Here is a 22,537-nt window from a genome sequence, read left to right as displayed (position 1 = left end):
TATGTTTTTAATTTTCTATTGTTAGATGCTTTGGCACTAAAACCAAGCAGCACAAAAATCCATTCTAGATCACCTTTTCTAAAGTCTTATTACTAAGAACCTGTTTTCTGGGAGAAAAAGAAAGCTGACCATAGAAAAGGAAACAGGTTAGGCAGCTGTTGAGGCATAATACATTGTTTGTAAGATGCACACTATACATTTTAAATAAATATTTTAATTCTATTATTTGCATTTACACGTAGAAAGCATACGGTATGTTACAATTTTATCAAAATGTGAAAATATGAATGTTACATAAGTAACAAATGTAAAAAAAAAAGTATTTTTCTTACTTTCCCTGAAAGTAAGAAAACTATTCAGTATAGGAAAATATTGATACCAAAAACAGAGTTTAGCTAAAAAAAAACAAAATAAAAACAACCTCAAAAATTATAAAAAACAAAAAAAACCTCCCACTTCTTTTTTTTTTTTTACACAATACAAACAGATCTTAGAGCTGCAGGGAAACAGGAACTTTTTTTTTTACACAAAGCAAATTTAAAAGGAGATAATTTACAACAAACAGTCGCTTGCTATGAGTGAATCTAGGAGTTTCCCTTTGTTTCATGGTCCTAATTTAGGATATGTTTTGTACTTAAGTAAAGATACCCGAGTACAAAACACATGGGGATCATGTCGGTTTTGAGTGGAACATCCAGGTATACGTTGCTACTTTTCTCTTTAAAATACTTAGAAAGTTGTACATGCATGTACCATTCATAACTGATGCTATTTGTGCATGGGTCATACTTAAGGATCTGTAACTCAGTACAGAATTGATTTTTAAAAGAGGTCCTCCATTCCAAAAGAGTGCAATAATTTTTATTTCCAATAAATATTTACTTCAATTTCAAAAGCTTCAGTTGTAGAAAATTCTGTGATGTCGCCAAAAAAGGTCACTCCTAGGTTCTGTAGGCAAGGCAGTGCTTACAACAATAACCACAAGAATACTCATTATAGTGCTTTATGGCTTTTTTCAAACTTTTTGTAGGCAAGCAGTCATCACAATGGCCCCCCGTGGAGTCAGTTCACACTTTTATAACAACTTCCTCCCATTTTTACAGATGGCAGAATGGAAACACACTCACTGAATGATTTGCTTGCAGCCCAATCTCACTGAAGGCTCACGATGGCAGATCTCATGATCTGCTGTCATAAGTCTCCTTATTGCATTGTAAAAGGTGCACCGCCGTTGTGCACTGCGGAACCACTGGCACAAATGGCTGGAGGCCCTGTGCGTGCTCCAGCAGCTCCCAGATGCTGCACCAGAGCAGGTTAGGGGGAGGTGGGGTGATTTGTGGGAGGGAGGGGGAGGATCAGGGGAGGATCAGGACAGGAAGAGTTCCACAAGTGGGAGAGGGTGGATCTTGATAGCACTAGCACATGCAGATCCTATCCTCATTTTTCTGGCCGGACATACCTCCTGCCCTTCCTCAAACATACACCAGAAAATAAATGACATAGATCTGAGGAGACCCACTGATGGCCAGGTGGCTTACAGAGAGGTAAGTAAAAAATATTTTTACTTACCTCTTCTGGGCTGTATAGTTGAACCCCTCTCCTCCAAATTATCATGCAGCGCATGCTCTCGTAGCATGGCTGCATTGCATAGGGCAGTGGGGGATAGGATTATATTATAAACCATACAGAATCAAGTTGAGATCACATTACAATACGGGGATTCTGTTTTCTAACCTCACTTTGCACTCATCCACACTACCAGTTCTACAACTTCTATGGTTCATTCAATTTGACAATGTCCATAAGTTTCATTACTAGCTAGACATAATGCCGGTTGGGGGAAAATAAGGATCCATGATTCAGAAGTTCTCACACAACCTTGTCAAAAATAACAAAATCCTAAAGTGCTGATGAGCTTGAGCTGGTTCTAGCACCCATTGTATTGAGAAAGATAATACAGCAATCACCCAAGCTTATCGTTCCTTAAAGTTTCCAGATCTGAGCAAACGCAGGAAATAGGGACATTTTCCAAGAGAACCTGATCACATTGTTCCTTCATCCAGCCTCTGCAGAATTGCTTCAAACATCTCCCAATAAAAAATAAAAATACTTGTTCCCGTGAATTTCAGAACTTATTAAAACTGGATACAAACACACACTCTCCACAATAAACATTTTGTGTCCATTTTTTCTTCAGAACAGCTCATTATTAATTTAAAAATCACAAACCAAACAAGGTACATAGAAAAAAATCTTCCCAAATGCTGCATGCCAAATATCTTGGTTGGAAATATAACGCATGCAGGATAAAACAAATTCAACCAATCCCAATTAAATTAAAAAAAAATGTATTTGTCCTTTTCAGCAGCATAATGGTGATTTATTTTAAAATGCGTCCTTCTTACCACTGGCCCTGGGTAAAAGCAATGTCTGCCCTTCTCTTATCTACAACGATAGAATGGCTTGAGCATCCTATGCTTTCGCATTTTAACAATGTCTGTATGAAGTTCTATACGTACTGTTCCGCTTCCCCCTCTTTTGGTTCCATTGTACCACTTTTGCCTTCTTCATTTACATTTGCTGCTGTCTTTTCTGGAAGGGACGCCAAATCTTTAAAAACATCCACATAATGTCCAAACCCTGGGCCCCAGTTCAAAAGATTGTCCCAGTTGAAGTTGCTTCCTTGTTGCCCAAGTTTTAAAGGTGATGTATTGTCATTAATGCTAGGAGCAGTCACTTGGGCACCTACTGGCCCACCACCCTCACCTCTGCGGCCAGGGTATCTCCTAGGCTTCAGCCTAGCACCATAATTATCTTCATCATCTGCATCTGATTCATTAACTTGAGATAATTTGGGCATCCTAGAGGAATACACCATGGGCTTGTCCCTGTCATACTCCATCTCAGAACATGTGAAAGAGTCATGAGAATCACTGTCAGATGATGATTCTGGAGCTGGAATACCATCAGCTGGATTCCTTGTTCTTGAAAGTGGCCTTCTGCAGTCCTCTTCAGAAGAAGACCTTCCATGATCAGCACTGCAGATGCTTGGATTTCTAGGGCGTGGGGTGTTGAGCCTCTCCACCTCTTCAATGGAAAGCCCGACAGGAGGACCACTCTCCAGGGGAATCTGACCTATTGGCTGCTTTAGACGGCTTCCCGGCCTGGAACTATGGGTTGCCATCATCTGAGGACTCTTGCTTCTTCTCCCTAGTCTAGTGGGATAATTAAAAATACCTGTTTGGCATGCTTCACTGTGCATTTCCAAAGAGCTCCCTTCTCTTATTGAAAGATGCATTTCCCTTGCCGGGCTGTTTCTGTAGAAAGTTGATGATTTGGAAAACGGAGCAGGGCTATGACGAGAAAGATGGTTGGGTGTAGGGCAGGCAGAATGGCTTAAGGAATTTGTCCTCAGGCCTTGACCATATGAAGGCTGGTAAGTTAAACTGCTTGCTCCCAGAGGCATAGGTGACTGCCTCGCAAACCCTAACGGACTGTGTCTTTGGATAGAGAATTTGGGAGTGTGACTCCGGAACTGCTTGTAGTGCTGAACAATGTCTGCATCTGAAGGTGCAATGCTGCTTGCATTGTCAATGTCATAGTGTTCAATCTCTGGTTCAGGGGAAGCCAAAGGGGCACTCGGGATGGTCTCCATGTTGTGCGGTATGTCCGTCTCGTCAAAGATGAGGTAAGGATTTTCTCTTTCAATTATGTCTGGCTTAGGGTTCCCTTCGGGCTGCTTCCTGATAGTCATATCATCACCATAGGGGGGAATATTATCAGGGTCATCAAAAGCATCATTCTCACTCCCCTTCTTTTTCTTTTCCTTCGTTTTCTTCTCTTCTTTTGGCACTTTTGCCTTCTTTCCTTTGCACTGATTGCACAGGATCAGGCTGAGCACAAGTAAAGCCAAGACGGTTGCACAGCTGCCAACAATGGCAGGAACAGCCCATAGCGGCAAGGAGAGTTCGGCTGGGTAAGGCTGAGGGACACATATATGGCCTCCATTTATTCCTCCTTTGCACATGTGTCCCTGGGTGCATATGACACCAATACAAGCCACCAAGATCTCACACGTTCTTCCAGTGTAAGCTTCAGGGCAGCTGCAGGTAAATCCAGCCCTTTCTCCAGGTTCACAGCTGCCACCATTCTGACAGGGGTTAGAGGCACAGGCTCCAGGAGGAATGCATTTATATGTATGCCACTGGTTAATGCACATCAGTTCTCCCCAGCATGGATTGCTGGCACAGATGTTGGGCCCTCGGCAGCCAATCTTCACAGACGGGTCTGTTTTGGATATCGTTGCAAGGCTGTGCTTTCCAGTGAAGGGAAGACTCGCTTCGCCATACTTCAGATAGGCAATGCAACCATCAAAATCTAGGAAAACAGAAAGAACAACAGTGATGTCGTCAGAGCTTAGTTTGTCTAACAAGAGCTCACTTAATTTTTTTGGAAACCAAAATAAGTGCCAGCTCTGATTATCTCTACAACATAGGATTAAATAAATGCACAGTTCACCAAGCATGGTTGCTACACAAGCCTGATTCATGTTCGTGGACCTTGGGCAGGAGTGCTTGTGTAGCAAACTGGCAGCATGACATACATAAGAGACAGGCTCAAACTTTAGCATTTACTAGTGCTTGACTTAAAAAAAAAAAATTTTAGCCTCTGAAAAATACACTTGGATTGTTACAATAGTAAAAACAGAGGTAAAATTCAAATGTGCTATTTCTTGGCTCTCTGGTTCACAGCCCATTTGCTCAAAAATGGCTGATAAGCGTGCTTTTTAAACCATTATTGGTCAAGCATTGTGGAGAAAGAACAATCTTACAGGCCATCTTATCCCTGGCTAGTGAGCAGGATTTAGGGTTGCCAGTGCAGCTTCTGCCAAGTCCTTGTGTGCCAACAGGGGCCCAGTCCATTCAGGAGAGGTAAGTAAAGAAAACCCTATGGGTCTGCTCAGATCTGACAGCACTTTTGCTGGCACAGATCTGTTAGGGCGCAGGGGATATGTCAGGCCCAGCAGGAGAGCACTGGATCTGAGGGACGTCACTGCCACTGAGATTTGCCCCCAATTAGGTGCTATATATAGCTGATGTCCAAGGAGACCCACAGGCCACCAGGAGGCCTACACAGATGTAAGTAGAAAAATACTTACATCTGGCAGGCCTATTGATCATCCTCCACACTGGATACAACACATGCTCCAACAGCGCAACTGCATCAGCGCCAATTGCGCGGGATAGGATTGGGAAGTTAAGCACAATCCAGCTAAATTAAGCATTGTTCAGTAGTAGTGGAAAGCATGTGCTGGGCAGCCTGTTCTTATGCCAGGGCAGTGCCAAAGGGTTGTGTGCTTCCCTGGCAATGGCCATTGCAAAAGTGCCATAAGGTATGTTGCAGCGGCCGGGAAGGGAGAGGTGCAGGTGGAGATGCCAGTGCCAGTGGACACTAGGCCTATGTGTCAATAGCAGGTTCAGCTGGAGCACGCGGCAGTGAGTAGACTGCCAAGCAGTGGGAAGGCGTTTCTGAGTGGGGGAAGGCAGAGAGGGAGTGAAACTGGGTGGGGGACAGTGGCCTGGGAGTGGTTCCAATCTGAGAGGGGGGCAGGGATGGACGGAGAAGCTGCCGCTGAATCCTAGACCTTCTCCTGGGCCTCAGAGCCTGACACAGGTTCCTCAGTTTTGTGCCAGCTAAATAGCTGGCTAAATTTTGTATTATTGTATAATAACTGGTGCAGCGCCATGTAAACCCATCAGGGCTGTTGAGGCTCCACACAGGGTTCCACACTACTACAATGCTCCACACAGTAGGCTCCACACTACTTCCCTGGCTGCACAGGATATAGTGGTGGCCATTTTGATGCTGCTGTACTGTAGCGTGGCGGCTGGAAATAGGATTGGGCCATAAATCTCTCCCACTTTTGAAATGTGGTTTGAAATGACTTGACTTCAGTCCTACCTTGGGGTGTTTTTGTGATTGTTTTACCACAAGGTCCATTGATGTCACCTGAATTTTCAAGCAGAAAATTTCAAAATTTTCTAAAACTTTCTAAAACTTTCAGTTTCTAAAAAGTTTCTAAAACTTTCTTCACATTTAGCAACAGATGACAGACCTTAATGCACATTCACTGCTTAATAGCTGACTGCCATCAAAAACTCAGAATCAAAACTGAGATGAAAAGAAAAAACCTTTAGGCTACAAAGGCCCCTTGCAAACAGACACATTTCTGTCAGCTACTGACCAGATTACATCTGAACTTTGAAATTCAGCTGGAGATTTTTGTGATGGTAGCCTGAAAACATGAAAATGTATTTTGACCTACCAACCAAGTGCTTAATTTTTTTTTTCCCCATTTGATATCATCGAGGTTGGTGAGTACATGTTTGAAAAGTAAGAGTGTTCAGGCTATGGTTGTGTCTAACTGCAAATAAAGAGACAGTGTCATTTATTTCAACAGGAGTGTTTCAGGTCAACTGCCCAATCCTATACGTATTTTGGGGGTTAGATGGAACTTATTTCCAAGTGAGTCTGGATATTACTGCCCAAGTTGCTTAGAGACTAGAGCTTGAGTTTCATTAAATCTTTGCTAGAATGGTTTCCACAAACGAAATTTCTGAGTCTATCTTCTTTATCAAAAGCCATACTATTGAAAAGATAGATACCCACATAAATATACCCTTAATAATATATGCAGAGTGTCAGTACCCAGACTGATTCTTAAACGTTATTCTGAAAAATCGTTACTAGGAAAAGAAACATTTTAAGTATGGTGGCCTCAAACCAGTCCACCATGCACAGAGCACCTGCATGCAAGTGGATCAGGGTTGTGCCCTCTATCGACACAGTAGAGAGGGGACACTGGTCCTCCATCCTTATCCATGCAATAAGCCAGACTGTTTCAGGATGCCTACATAAAAGCCATGATTATGGGTGACAGAGGGAAAAACAAGGTTCTGTTATGCCTTATGGGATTTATTTACACATGGACAACTAAGCTCATGATCCATACAAGACCTGTATGTTTACCCTGGAAATACATTAAGGACCGCAATCCTATATACAGTACCCTTAACTGAGAGGGGCAGCCCAGCCCTGAGCTAAACAGCATCTGCTGGAGCAGTGGTGCCAAAGCAGCTACTGCTGTATTCAGTAGGTGACAGGAAGCAGCTGGAGGTCTCCTTGGGAGAAGGGGACTTTAGTCCCCTTCACCTGGGGAAAGCTCCAAGACCTGCAATGGGGCTTCTCAAGTCTGTGCTAGCTATTTCGCTGGCGCAGACTTGAGAGACTCCGTGTCGGGACTTCCAGGCCGACACTGAGATCATGATATGGTGGAGCAGAGCTTCGTTGATTCCACAACCTTCTTACCATGGTGCCTCCCCCCCACCCTTACCCACCCCCCAGAGGCTGCACTGCCTCCCAGCAGTTGCACTTAGCCCCGGCAGCAGCATGTCCTCTTCCTGCCAGTGGTGAGCCTAGTGCCTGACTGGTGCGGGCCAGTGTCAGTGCTCCTTACTTAATGAGTGCTGTAACATGCTTTACAGTATATTTATGGCACTGGATGATTTTAGGATTGGTCCGTAAGTTTTCCTGAACTCAATAGAGTTTACTTCTGAGTAGATACGAATAGGACTGCACTGCAAGTCTTTTATAGTAACAGTATACTTACAATAATACACTTTTTGAAAGAATGGATGTCTTGAATGAAAAGTACTTTTTCTAAAATGCAGAAGACATTTTTCTGTTGTTTTTAAAATATCTATAGCTGAAGATTCTAACTGAATTTGTCAAGCTACCAAATGAGCTTGTGATAGAAATTATATCTCACGCAGCAAGATAAAGCTATGCATAAATCTCCTTCACAATTCATATGAAGTTGAAAAATTAATTGCGAGTTGAAAAGCAGATGTTTTCTTTTCAGTCTATGAATAAAATTAAGTAACACTAAATCTCCCAGTTTCAGAAGGTATTTCAAAGACCATTGGGGACCAGCAGTCCAATCTAAAGATAGCTACTACTCTTGTAATATGAAAGGGAGTAACTGTTCAGGGCAACTTTTTTTTGGTATTTCATACTTTTGCTCCACTTCTTGCACATTCCTGAAATTAACAATAACAACAACAACAACAACAACAAGGTATTTATATACTGCCTTTCTGGTCATCGGATTACTCCTCTGACTTTATTCAAGGCAGTTTACATAGGCAGGCATTTCTAAATCCCTCAAGGGGATTTTCACAAACACAGAGGTTCTCTCTTTCAAGAATCAACAACATTTCAGAATGGATCTTCCTGGTTTGGTCTCACTTCTGGCCTCCGGTTCTCCCACGCAGGCTGACAAGCAGCTCCGTCTCTCACATGGAGGGCAGCCAAGATGCTTCTTGCTCACACCAAGAGCAGGTGGAATCACTCAGCTGGGCTTGTCAGCTGCTTCAAGGTCTTGCCATTCTCAGCCGTTCAGGGAGCTGCTGGTGTCCTTGAATTGGCGACCTTCTGATGTTATCTTTGGGCTAACGAAGGCTCTGCCCTCTAGACCAGACCTCCCGCCCAATTGTTACCCAAGCATAATTATTTCAGCTATCGTTGTCTTTCTGATATTTTTGAACATCTCAGTTCACACAGAGTTTTATACCGCCCCTTTATACAGTTTTGGCACAGTAATCCAGTATTAAGGAAACACTGTGTGAAAAAAAGAATTTGGAGTGTACAGTTCCAGAATCCTGTAATTTGGTAACTTCTATATCAGCCATTACTAGGAAACTTCCTTTTCCTCCCACCTGTGCTGCACATTTCCTATTAATGCACAAGCTACAATTTTGACTGCACCATCTTGAAGAAGCCATAGGGCAAAAAGGAGGAATGCCATATATGTGATTTCACTCACACCACATCTCATACCAACCAAGGCGATGTGGATTTCATTGTTTTCATTGGACATAGTAAAAAATGTGAAGTGTGAACTTACAACAGGCAAGGTTACTCTATCTGGTGATAATCCTTTAAGTTAGACAGATTCATAGCATAAAGAACTCTCTAAATCATCACTCCTTACTGCTTAGCTGTGAAATTCACTTCCACTGTGGCTTTTTTTTTCTTTAATTCTAAGTAAGAATACCAACACCTAAACTGTGGACTTAATTTTTTTTTTTAAAGATGTATTATTTTAATGGTTCTCCTTTTTAAGATCCTAACAAGCTGCTTTTGCAGTGACAGCACAACACAGTAGGCTGCATCTCACAGCCTAAGTGATAACCTGGGCTGGATAAACAGCACAGTGTTTGCTCCCATTGCCTAAGAACTTGCTGCTAATAAAGATGCACTAGATGGTCCCAACGTCCATCAGGACTGCAAACTGTGGGGACATCTGTCATCCCTACCTGGGTGAGAACAGCATTAATGTTCTTAAGGGCACAATCCTGACTGCATCTTAGGTCGGCACAGTCCCTTGCGTCGGCCCAGGAGGGTTGCAAACATGGCATAAAGCATGTTTGCACCTTCTCAAGAGTTGGCTGGGCTGGCGCAGGAACGCATGCTGGCTTGCGGAGGGAGAATCCAGCCTCCATGTCAACTCAGGCAGGGAGGATCGCATCAGCTGAGCTCAGCTATGCAAGGGTCTGGGGAGGGCAGTGAGGAGGCAGGGAAGAGGCAGGAGGGAGGCGTTTTGGAGTGGGGGGAGAAGATGGCAGGTGGTCCCGGGGGCAGGCGGGGATCGGAAGGTGGGACTGGGAAGCAAGTCTGAGGAGACCCACTGGGATGGTGGTGGCTTACCGGGGGTAAGGGGAAGAGTTTCCCCTTGCCTCCATCTGAGCCACTTCAGGTTCCAATCTTGTGCTTGATATAGTGCAGGTCTTCTGGCCTGCCTGTTCCAGTGCAAGACTGGATTGTGCTGCATGTGGTATTCTTTTCCACATTTGACAACTGAAGGCTGTGGCATAACTGCTAGTAGTGTCTCATGTCACTGGAGTACTCAGAAACTGTGTGAGCATTTGAACCAATGTATCTGATTCTAGGTATTCAACAACTGGAACCCGGAGCTATAGAATGTGTGAGGGGTGCCCCGAAAATGGGGGGGGTCTCAGGGTGTCATCTGGCAGGGTGCCGAGGGTCGACTGGATGGGCTCATGGGACCCCTGGGTGGGATGTCCACCTCCCTGGGGTTCTTTGCAGGGGAAGTCTCAGACCAAGCCAGGGGGATGGGGTTCACGACACCCTTGTCCTCCTCCCTGGAGGCAAGACCTGAGGCCCTTGGTCTTCAGGCAGGGGCTTCTCCAGAACTGCCTGTCATCACAGGCCTCCCTGCTTTTATCCTCCCCAGCCACACCCTCGGCTCCTCCCTCCCTCTCTAGGCTTAAAGGGGCCCTGAGCCTGGCCTGTTTCCCTTCTCTTTGGTGGTTAATGGTGACTAGGCCCTGCTCACTGCTCAGGTCAGGTGAGCCCTGGGGGGACGTCTCTCCCACCCAGCTGCCCTACGTCTTACCTGGTCAGCTGGAGAGGTGGTGGTGGCTCTATGGCCAGGCAGTTCTGCCTCTGGCCTGCAGCCAGGAAAGGCAGGGGTCGGACAAGGGCCCGACCTCTGACAGAATGAAATGATCTTATGCCCCAATCATAACCCCTTCCCCCGCCATCGTAATGAGTGTTATACTGGCAGAGGCTGCTTTTAGGCTGTTGTAAAGCAACCTCTGCCAACGAATTCAGTGCACCTGCTGGTGTGAAGGCTGCAGAGGATTCTTGTGCCCTGGCAGACCCACAGACATCCACTGGAGCTGGTAAGCCACACAGGGTGTTGGAGGGAGGCCGTTGAATGGGGTGGGGGAGATGGAATGAGGAGTGGTGGGCATAATGGGGAGCTGACAGGGAGGAAGGCAGATCAGGCCAGGGAAGCAGGATCAGTGGCGGTGCATGCAGAATCCCAACCTTCTTGGGCCTTCTCCTTCTGAATAGAAAAATGCAGACTTGAGGCAGCAATTGAGCTGGTACAGATCCAAGTTGCCCCATGGTGGCTGCTGGGGCTTACCCCGGGGCAAGGGAAAAAATGCCCCCTAACCCAAGGAAACTTCTAGCAGCTGAAAATCCTCTATGGAGATGCAGGGGATTTACATCCCTATCCTGAGCTGCCTGGAGTGTGGGGCTGCCGCAGTGCCAAAAAGGCAGCCGTAACACCCTGGCAGCCGCTGCTGTCTCCTCTGGAGAAGGGGCCCTGTAATGGGGCTACTCGATTCTGCGGCGGCTCCTGAGTCCCATGTTGGACTATGTTGTCCAAAACGGATCTGGTGGAGCTGAGCTCCATTGGTTCTGTCCTCCTCCCGCCCCGCTCCCTCCTCCTGCCACACCTGCTCCCCGCTATCCATCTGCCCTCTGCCCACCTTCCCCTGGCCTGGAACACATCCCTCCTGCCTCACCCCACTCACCTCTCCGCGGCCAGATGGTCTGGGCGACAGGTGGGAGGGGGAATGCAGACCCAGCGCTGGAGCTGGCCCAGCAGGGCTAGCTATGGCACTGGGCCCATGATAAGGGCTCTCAAACATGCCTTACAGCACATTTGCAACAGTGCACACCAGCAGCGAGTTGGCGTGCAGGGCTCTGGATCGGTCCTTAAGTCACGTTTGGGCTGATAGTTATATTGGTCCAGCTTTGGACCAGATGCATCCATCTCAATCTCTGATGCACACAGTCTCTGATGAATTTTTTTTAGAGTAGATCAATGAAAAACAGAAGCAATGCAGTACATTTTCTGAGGCAAGGTCATTTAGACCCTAATTTAATATTTAGATAGGTTAATCTAGTACTTTCCCAAAAGTTTTGTTAAATGAGAGATGCTTATCATGTTTCTACCCCAGAAGTTATCCATTCTATTCATCACATCGCCAGCATGCCCTAGATCTGTGGATTCTGCTTCTTACCTGGATCACTGCTTCTGGGAGCGTGGTTAGCTGGAATTCCACCAAGAGAAACTGTAAGGACGTTTAGTCCTCCAAACTCTTGCGTAGCATGCAGAATGTCTCTGCTGTGGGTCTTGTCAACGGTTAGTACAGTGGAAGTCCCATTTTTTCCAATGAAGACAGAATGCCAATGACCATCAGAGACATAAACTTCAGGCATGCTTCTTTCCACCTTCCCAACAATTCCAGCATCAGAAATATACTGCACTTTGCCACCTTTTATCTACAAAGAAGAAGAAAAAAATAGTAACAAAGGACTAGTCCTAAAATAACTACATTTAGTGCAACATGTTACAGTGTAATAGAAATTGACATCGCTGGAGCGGGTCTGAGTTGATCCATGGCAGCTACTGCGGCTTAGCCACGGGCGAGGGAACAAATATCCTCTTATCTTGAGGAGAACTTCAGTAGCCAAAAATTCCTGTGGGATACAGCGTAGTCCATGCTAGTACTGCAGCATCACCGCATGGGGATGGGCAGCCCAGTGCTATCCAGCTTGTTGCTCTGTGCTCCAGGGGCACCAAAATGGCTGCCACTGAATCCTATGGGTGCCAGGGAGACTTCCCAGAGGAAGGAAACATTTGTCCCCTTTCACCAGGTAACACTGCTGCAGTGCCAATGGGTCTCCTTGGTTCTGTGCCCACCTTTGAGCAAGCACAGAGTCAAGGAAGCCTGTGTTGGGCTGCCTGGCCTGGGAGGACAGGATATGGTGGCAGAGGCTGCCGTCTTCTCTGCCCCTCCTGGGCCTGATCCTCCTCTCCCCCCACCCAGTTCCACCATCCTCCTGCCCCAAAATACCTCACTGCTGGGCGGTGGCAGAACTTATTGCCGGCTGCTCCTGCAGTGTCCTTTTTCTGGCACTGAGGCCCAGCGCCACCTGGTGTGGGGCTAGTGTCAGTGACTCCTTCTCACTGGATGCTGCAGATGTGCTTTATGGCATGTTTACAACACCTAGAGCCGATGGTATGGGTGTACCACAGCACGGGCCCGATAGGATTGAGCCCTTAGTTAGGATTCAGCTGCGAATCACTGCTAATAACTGAACCCATTGCTGTCTGTTGCAAAGCATACAGATATCAGCTAACTCCTTTCAAATCCATTTGACTATTTCATAGGGACACTCTTAAAATCCCTACCAGGAAGACATTTAAATATTCCAAGCTGCCCTATATCTGCTCTACAGCTCTAATGAAGTCAAGGAAATGTAGCCACAAACTTTGGCTTAATTGATTTGGGGGCTGGGTTATGTGCTAGGATGCTTTTAAAAATAAGGTTCTTCATTTTAGCTTGGTGGTTATGTTTTACAGGTCTGATCAAACAGGAAAAAATTAATAGAAAATATTTCACTGTAGCATACAACATTTCATTAAGAACATATGCAACAAGCATTCTTCCGACAGCCATTCAAATAGCCAGTACTTGGAGTCTAGACAAAGTTGATTAGAAGCAAGATCATTCAGTCTCTCTGATACCTGGAGTCGTGCCCAGCTCTAGTCAACGCTCTGGTATTTATAAAGAAAAAGACTGGGGTGAATACAGAAGGGATGACATCCGTTTCATAGCAAGCAGCCCAATGAAATCAGCTCAGGCTTACCTTCACAGTGGTATAATTGCTGCTTTCCTGGACATGAATTAAAACTCCACTTTCACTCCTTGTCCGGAATTTGACTTCTAAACTATTCATAATTTGGGGCTCCAAAATGGTATTTCCAGTGCTTTGTCGCATCATGTACTCCCACTTCCTATTCTGGCTCATATGGTAGACAAGGTGACCTTTCCCTTCTAATGACAAGGCAGTGTCAGCAGTAATATCTAGAATAAAAATGGAATTTTGTTTTTAAACCAAGCATGGAACATCCATAGTTCTTCTCACCAGTGGTAGAGCACATCCTTTGTATGCAGAAGATTTAATCCAGTATAGATCCCAAACTGTGAGCTGAGGCTCTTCAGGGAGCTGTGGAAACCAGCTAGGGAGCCATGGAATATTCATGAAAAACTGTCCTATACAGCCCTAATGTAGGAGCCGATTGTAGCCCTAATGGGGAGCTGCAGCTAATGGCCCAGTAAGTCAAGGAAGCCCCTAGTTGAAAAAGTCTGGGAACCTCTGGTCTAAACCCTGGCTTCTCTGTGTAGGACGTGGAAACACCCCCCTCTAAAAACATGAAGAACTGTCACCAGTCAGTGTAGACGATATAGAAGTCAATCCATCAAAATTAGAAAGTTATGCGCAGAAAACTGTCTGATTTCTATCATTTTTTTTAAAAAAGTTGACTGTTATCCAGCAATGAGGAAATGTGTGCAGTTCATAAATGTTATAATGAATTCAGTCACAACATATTTCTTCTATGCATGAGCAGAAAACAAAGAATGTAAAAATAGGTTAAAAGTGAAGGGGGGAGACACTCTATTTACATTTTTCACAGTGTTTTCCAGTCATTCCTTCTTTGCAATGGCACTGCTGCCAGGACCAGTAATCCACACACGTGCCTCCATGTTGACAAGGGTTAACAGCACAAGTTCCTTCCAGTCTAGGACACCTAAACAAATAAATTATGCAGTTACATAGGGGCATGCTTAATTAACAAGAAACATTTGATGTAGCCTGGCTGTGCTTACATCTATGAAGCTAAATGCAAATTCAGCATATTTTTTGAAATAATCTACTCTTTCCCAGGTTTAACGGTGCTGAGAGGGAAGGTTGAAAAGATAAAAAAAATGTCAGAAGGGCCTAAGCACTGGAATGTTGCATACTGAAGGAAAGAAGCAACAGCAGGGTTCAGAAGAAGCACACGCCCTGGGCCCTCACGTAGTTTCCTCCTATGCTTAGACAGAGTAGAAGACAAGCCATCTTTCTTTCATGAGTGCTGTAAATAACACCAAGTCGCTTTAGCAGAGGTAAACTCACAGCCCAATTCTATCGAAACTCCCTGTCCGATGCAGCTGAACCAATGGGGCCCACACTGCATCCTGTGGAGAGGGGGCAGTCCCAGAGGTCACTTCCAGGTAAGGGATTATTTGCTCCTTTTTTCTGGAGGTAAGCCCTCATTGCCCTGCTGGGTCTAGTTGGACCTACAACTAGCACTTTAGCAGGCACCAGTCTGAGTGGACCCAGGAAGGTGGATCGAGGCTGGGAAGGGGGATAGAATATGAAGGGCTAGTAGGAGGATTGGGCCTGGGCGGGAGGTGAGACAAGCATCTACACCTTAGCCTGGGTCTTAAACCCGCTCCCAGCTTGCTCAGTGTTACACTGTGCTGCTCAGATTTGCAATGGAGATTTTGCTGGTGCAGATCCAAGTAGCCCCATGTGGTGGCTGGTGCATGTCATGAGATCAGGGGATAAATATCCTCTTACTCCGAGTTGCACTACAGCCACCTCCTAACCTGTGTTGGATATGTTGCAGATCAGTCAGCCTGCCTGTTCCAGTGCAAATTAGGATTGGGCTGCCCGTTAACTATTTTACAGTGCAATCCTAACTATGAGTTAGGCTGGCGCAAGTCCCTTGCAGCAGCCTAGGAGGATGGCAAATGTGCCGTAAAGCATGTTTGCACCTCCTCTAGAGCAAGCTGCACAAGTGCATGGAGGTACGCTTGCAAGTGGAGGCTGTGTCCAGCCTCTGTGGCGACTTGCGGGGCAAGCCTTGCGTTAGCCGAGCTCAGCCGACGCAAGGCTCTGAGATGGGCGGGGAGGAGGCAGGAGGGAGGCATTCCAAGGCAGGGGGAGGGCGGGCAGAGGGTGGCCCCGGGAGTGGGAGGCAGGGCCGAGATCTGGCTGTTATGCCAGATCCCAACCCCCGTTCCCGAGCTTCAAGCCGTTCCACTCTTCTTGGACTTGTGCCACCTCAGGAGTTGGCACAAGTCTGAAGAGACCCATAGGGGCTACAGAGGCTTACCCAGGGGTAAGGGAAACAGTTTCCCCTTACCTTCAGCAGAGCCACTGTGGAGCCCTATCTTAAGTTGGATGCAGCGCAAGCCTCCTGGCTTGCCTGTTCCAGCGCAGGATAAGATTGCGTCCTTATTTATAAAAATTTTTACTTTAGGATGTGAACATGCCCAGATGGTTTAGATTATGCTCTTGGTACACTGCTGCTTAAAATAATGTAGAATCACTGCATGAGAATCATACGCTTCATTTTTACAACAAATGAAATCCACATAATCTTCAGTTTTATGGCTTCACACTAGACACTGGCCACTTGTGAGCCTCTGTTCCCCCCCTCCCGGAACAATGCTAAAATGAAGAGTGAAAAGGAATTCCAGAAACATTTAGTTAACCACATTGCAAATATCATGCAGAAAGTAACCAGAGTAGAATAAACTTGAACTCTACACTGAATTGAAAGCAGTTTGATTTTTTACTTTATTGTCTGCCAAGCAAATCTGAAAGGAAGCCTGAAACCACTTTTCACTATGAAACTGTCCAACGTATTAAAGAAAGAATCCTGGTAGACAAGAGATACAAAAATTATAGACATGTCTATCCTTCACTGGTGAAGTTCCAACGTTTGGCTGTCTATGAAAATGTAATTGATGTTGATCTCTAGGCTGTAGAGCTTTAGGAAATCTTATGCCACAAGCTGGAACTGTGCAAGGAGGAGGAGGGATGAGCTAACCATTCTGGACATTCTCTGATTCCCTCTCTAGGTTCAAACAGCGGGATGGAAGAAATAACAGGTTCAGCAAATCAATCATTTTGAAACAGCATTCACAGGGGGAGATGGTACAGGGGAAATGCATTGATATTTGAGAGGCAAAGTGAGATAACAGACACTTGGATTGTAAGAAGGGCATTTAATGTACTGACTCTGACCAATGAAGTCAAATCAGGCGGGATACACATTGGCATTTATTTTTACATTCCACTTTTCTAAGACAAGAAACTAGGCTTTGTACTATATTGTTGCTAGAACTCTGTCCAAGTTCTAATTCTTTCCAACAGTAATAAATATTCTCAGGGGCAATCCTCCCATCAATTGTGTGCATGTTAAACCTCACTTCAGTGACACGAAGAGGAAGACAGCTCAGGGTTCCAGTCCAGATACAGCCATGCAACTGAGACTGGGCTTAGGGGATGCACGCTCCCATATACATTAAAAGACGGTTGGAAATACAGTAAGTTTCCAAGTTCCATACTGGTTCTGTTCTGAAGTCTTGTCCAGAAGTCAGAACATATGGAAGTTGAAACAGCCGGATCTTGCTGGCCCAACTCTATTGCACCTGTGCAAAAGCACCACAAGTAACAACTGTGCCTATGTGAAAGCACCTATGTGACTTCCATAACTCCTAGACCCAGTGCTCTCACAAGTGGAAATAAAGAGCACGTGCCATTCTCAATGCATGTTATAATGGGGAGGAACATTGATTTTGCAGCACAGTGACCAATCTAAGAACAGAATCAGCATGTAGATGCTTCCTCCTAATCCATATCTTCTTACAAGTTATTAATGTATAACGTATCTGTATATACATAGGTATAATGACCATGAAAAAAAATAGAATGAGCTCATTGCCAATGTCCCCCCTTTTATTCTGATATTGTATAAATGACATACTGATCAAGGATTCCTTCAGCTGCCAAAGCCTGGCTGGGTTCTAAAGGCCGTCCATTGACTGCAAATTCCATTATGCAGCCCACAAAATCATGACTTTCCACCTGTCCCTTCCTTTGAATTATTGGCTCAAGCGATCTGATACCTCCAATGGTGACTCTGTTTGGTTGTACATCTAGAGTCCTAGGATGGAAACAAAGCAAATAACAGAATAATGAGTAATAATAACAGAAGGATAGTCCAATAAATACCTACCAAGTATCCTTCTAAGTGGCAACAATTAAAGTATTTGGCAACCAAATCAGACTAACTTTTTGAGAATTAAATCCTGAATTTTCTGTCAGTATTAGTCAGACAATTCTACCGCATTATGCTTCTGTCAATATCAGTAAAAATGTGAAGATCTCACCTATGTGAATTTAATTTTATTGTGTACTTAAATATTGGATACAAGTTGTTTCTTTATAATTAAGGCAGTGCATTTGTAATAAATTTTTTTTAAAAAAACAGCAATAACAATAAGAGTCCAATCCCTCCAAAGTGCATAGAGGCTGTTTAAAACAACAGTAGTAGAGGCCCAGCGGAAGTGTGTTCTGCAAAGAAGGGTCAACAGACATGTGGATGTGGGAAGGTCAAGAAGGTCAACAGGCATGTGAATGCAGGAGAACCCATGGATATTATATATCTGGATTTTCAGAAGGCATTTGATAAGGTCCCTCACCAAAGGCTGCTTCACAGTTGGGGAATAAGAGGGCAGGTAGCCTTATGGATTAAGAATTGGTTGAGGTCCAAGAAACAGAGAGTAGGTGTCAATGGGCTGTTTTCACAATGGAGAGAGGTGAAAAGTGATGTGCTCCAGGGATTTGTCCTGAGACTGGTGCTTTTCAACTTGTTCTTAAATGACCTGGAGACAGGGATAAGCAGTGAGGTGGCCAAGTTTGCAGATGACACTAAACTTTTCTGGGTGCTAAAGACCAGAAGGGATTGTGACGAGCTCCAGAATGATTTCTCTAAACTGAGAGAATGGGAAGCAAAATGGCAGATGTGTTTCGATATAGGTAAGTTTAAAGTAATGCACATTGGGGCAAAAAAATCAAAACGCCACATATAGGCTAATGGGATCTGAGGTGTTTGCAACAGCTCAGGAGAGAGATCTTGGGGTGCTGGTGAACGGCTCAATGAAAATGTCAACCCAATGTGCGGTGGCACTGAAGAAGGCCAATTCCATGCTAGGGATAATTAAAAAGGTGATTGAGAATAAAACAGCTAATATTATAATGCCATTGTACAAATCAATGGTATGGGATTGTGTTCAGTTCTGGACTCCACATCTTAAAAAGGACATACTGGAACTAGAAAAGGTGCAGAAAAAGTGACCAAAATGATTACTGGGCTGGGACATCTCCTTTATGAAGAAAGGCTGCAGCATTTGAGGCTCTTCAGTCTAGAAAAGAGGCATCTGAGGGGGGAGATGTTTGAGACATACAAAATTATTCAGGGGATGGATAATTCCACGGGATGTTCTTTTCCTTCTCACACAACACCAGAACTAAGGGACATCCACTAAAATTGAGTGTCAGGAGAGTTGGAATAGAGAAAAGAAAATGTTTTTAAATCCAGCATGTAATTAGACTGTGGAACACCTTGCCAAAGGATGTGGTGGTGGCATCTGGTTTAGATGCCGTTAAAATGGAATTGGACAGATTTCTTGAGGAAAACTCCATCACAGGTTACAAGCCATGATGGGTATATACAGTCTGAGATTGGCTGGTCGCTCATCATGAGGGCTGGGCAGGAATTTCTTTTCTGTCATCCGAATTGGTCAAGGATGCCTGTTTTTTCACCTACCCCAGACTGGCGAGTGAGTATTCAGTAGGTTTCATGCATTAAAAATTGGTCACTGGTGTCTTTGCTGGGGTGTGTGAAGGCAAATAGAATGCCAGATGCAGGGGAGTGACAGCGAGATGCAAGTATCTTGTGGTCTTGTGTACTCCCTGAGGCATCTGGTGGGCCGCTGTGAGATTCAGGAAGCTGGACTAGACAGGCCCTGAGCCTGATTGAGCAGGGCTCTTCTTATGTTCTTAAAACTAGAGAGATGGAGAATTGGAAAGCTGAATTCCAGCTGCAGTGAAAATATTTAGTTTTCCGCCTTTATTATCTCAAAATGGGCTAATGAATATTTTTAGATTGCTACCATTAGGAGCCTACACATAACCTATTGCTTATAGATTAAGGTCCTTCATCCCAGATGGGAACGGTTTGGTGCGCCTTCCAAATGGAACTGTCATGAGTCCAGTTTGGGTGCCCTTGCCCACTTGCACAGTCAATTAAGGATGCCTAGGGACCATGAATTGACCAAAGAGGTACAATGGTGATATCATTTAACAAAGGGCATATAAGTTTAAGCCAAAAAATGCTCTTGGTTTTTAATCCTGACAGCATGATTGGTGCATTCTTGGGATCCAGTCCACCTTTTGGGGATAGAGGTGCCATAGCGTGCCATTGCCTGGGTAAGTAAATCAGGGACTGTGTTTAGGAAGTGGCATCAGCTTTCTAGTTGTTTTCAATGCTTGACTTTTATCTACTTGCCACTGTGTAATAACTACTGTATCTAGCCTCCCCCCATCACCCAAGGTTTTTTTTTGCAAATGCCTACTTGAAATTTTACTCCTTATTTGTCTGTTATGTGTTTCAATGTAAGTAAGTGCAAAGTCATGCATATTGGGGCAAAAAAATCAAAACTTTCCATATAGGCTGATGGGTTCTGAACCGTCTGTGACAGTTCAGGAGAGAGATCTTGGGGTGGTGGTGGACAGGTCGATGAAAGTGTCGACCCAATGTGCGGCGGCAGTAAAGAAGGCCAATTCTATGCTTGGGATCATAACAAAACGGCTAATAATATGAGAACAAAACGGCTAATATTATAAAGCCGTTGTACAAATCGATGGTAAGGCCACACCTGGAGTATTGTGTCCAGTTCTGGTCACCACATCTCAAAAAGGACATAGTGGAAATGGAAAAGGTGCAAAAGAGAGCGACTAAGATGATTACTAGGCTGGGGCACCATCCTTATGATGAAAAGCTACAGCGTTTGGGCCTCTTCAGCCTAGAAGAGAGGTGCCTGAGGGGGGACATGATTGAGACATACAAAATTATGCATGGGAAGGATAAAGTGGATAGGGAGATGCTCTTTACACTCTCACATAACACCAGAACCAGGGGACATCCACTAAAATTGAGTGTTGGGAGGGTTAGGACAGACAAAAGAAAATATTTCTTTACTCAGTATGTGGTTGGTCTGTGGAACTCTTTGCCGCAGGATGCGGTGACGGCATCTGGCCTAGATGCCATTAAAAGGACAAGTTTCTGGAGGAAAAATCCATTATGGGTTACAAGCCATGATGTATATGTGCAACCTCCTGATTTTAGACATGGGCTATGTCAGAATGCCAGATGCAAGGGAGGGCACCAGGATGAGGTCTCTTGTTATCTGGTCTGCTCCCCGGGGCATTTGGTGGGCTGCTGTGAGATATAGGAAGCTGGACTAGATGGGCCTATGGCCTAATCCAGTGGGGCTGTTCTTATGTTCCCTTATATTATGTAATAATATTCTCTCTTGTTTTGATCATTAACGTGCCTAGCTTGATTAACTGAGACAAAGTGTAGCTTTGCTCCTATGACAAATCTCTGGCACTGTTTCTGCTCTCTTCTAGGCACATGCCCTTCCAATGCATTTGAACTTGCCAGGCATCATACAAAAAGAAACTGATGTGCACAGAACAGGGAGGGCTAATTTGTCTATTCAGTGTTTCCATGCTCCTTCCATATCACTGGCTGGTGCTGATGGAGGCAGGAAAGCACACACTGCAATGACATCAGGACTTGAGGAACAATGTTATGGAAGAGGGAAGGGAAACTAAATATACGACTGCCATCTTTGGTCACAGCTTCATGTGTTTTGTACCATGTAGTTCTGCCATGGACAGAGATGCCAAATTAAAGTTTGAGGTATCTCAGCCTCATACGATTGCAAACACATTTCTTTTCCGTGTGACTAAAACTGGGATTTATGTATTTTTTTTTACCATAACTTGAACAACGTTTGGCACGATTCAGCAGAGCTGTACACATTTGATTTGTAGGCCACATCTGGCCACAAGGCCACCAGCTGATTATGTTTGATAGAGATTATTATTCAAAATGGCTAAAAACTTCTATCATCGAAAACATGGAGTTCCCTTTGTTCTCAGATCAAAGGGGCCTCTGGAAGTTTGTGAGTCATACACTGATTTAATCTATTTAATAGGTTATAGCATTTTTGCCAATGAGCCTAATTGTGGCTGATTAAACATCTGACGGCTTGTTCTGCAGTGTCAGTGGTTGTTTAACAGTACTGTTGCTATTTCAGTGACCTGTATTCTCACTGAAGGCTTCTCCTCACTGTGCTTCTGTTTTCTCCTTTTGTTTTAAACTAAAAGAGGGGGAAAAATGTCAATACATCATGGCAGTTATGCCTCTCTAGTAGCTTAATCAGCAACCCAACTGAGTCAAAGGACTGGGCAGCCCAATCCTAAGCTGCCCTGGTGTCCAGAGTAGCAGGGGCGCCAACGTGGCTGCTGCTGTACCCTATGGGGTCAGGGCATGTGCCAGAGTCTCCTCAGGATAAGGGAACATTTGTTCCCTTACCCAGGATAAAGGCACTGCAGCCCCAGTGAGACTCCTTGGAGCTGCACCAGCTATTTAGCTGGCACAAAACCAAGGAAGCTTGTGCCGTGTGCCAAGGAAGCCCCTTTCCGGCCTGGAAGGGGGCACAGGATATGGTGGCAGCCCCTTCCAGGGCTGGTCCTCCCTTCAGCCTGCCCTTCTCCTGCCCGGTTCTGCCCCCTCCCTGCTTCCCCCCTGCCCCCAAAAGCCTCACTGTTGACCAGCGAGATGACATACTGCTGGAGCTGCTCCAGTGACGTCTTCACAGTGCTGAAGCCCAGTGCCAACTGCTGCTGGCCTCAACCCTGGCCCAGCAGGCTTACTGCTGGCACAGCATAGGATCATCCC

At 45.0% G+C, this 22,537-nt stretch overlaps 1 protein-coding gene across 1 annotated transcript in view; it reads right to left on the bottom strand.

The window, feature by feature from the left end:
- Positions 1-383: 383 nt before the first annotated feature.
- Positions 384-22,537, bottom strand: part of FAT4 (FAT atypical cadherin 4) — a 143,529-nt gene continuing 121,375 nt past the window's right edge. The window contains exons 14-18 of the mRNA XM_066632882.1: positions 17,489-17,668; positions 14,352-14,476; positions 13,534-13,751; positions 11,901-12,162; positions 384-4,377 (exon numbers count right to left, since the gene is read on the bottom strand). Coding sequence (XP_066488979.1) covers positions 2,510-4,377; positions 11,901-12,162; positions 13,534-13,751; positions 14,352-14,476; positions 17,489-17,668 — 2,653 coding nt within the window. The 3' untranslated portion in view covers positions 384-2,509. The remainder of the gene's footprint in view (positions 4,378-11,900; positions 12,163-13,533; positions 13,752-14,351; positions 14,477-17,488; positions 17,669-22,537) is intronic.

The sequence above is a fragment of the Tiliqua scincoides genome, chromosome 6 (genome assembly GCF_035046505.1).
Source record: "Tiliqua scincoides isolate rTilSci1 chromosome 6, rTilSci1.hap2, whole genome shotgun sequence".
NCBI classification, from domain to species: domain Eukaryota; kingdom Metazoa; phylum Chordata; class Lepidosauria; order Squamata; family Scincidae; genus Tiliqua; species Tiliqua scincoides.
Note: the sequence above shows the minus strand (reverse complement) of the source record. Positions and strands in the feature narration are given on the sequence as shown.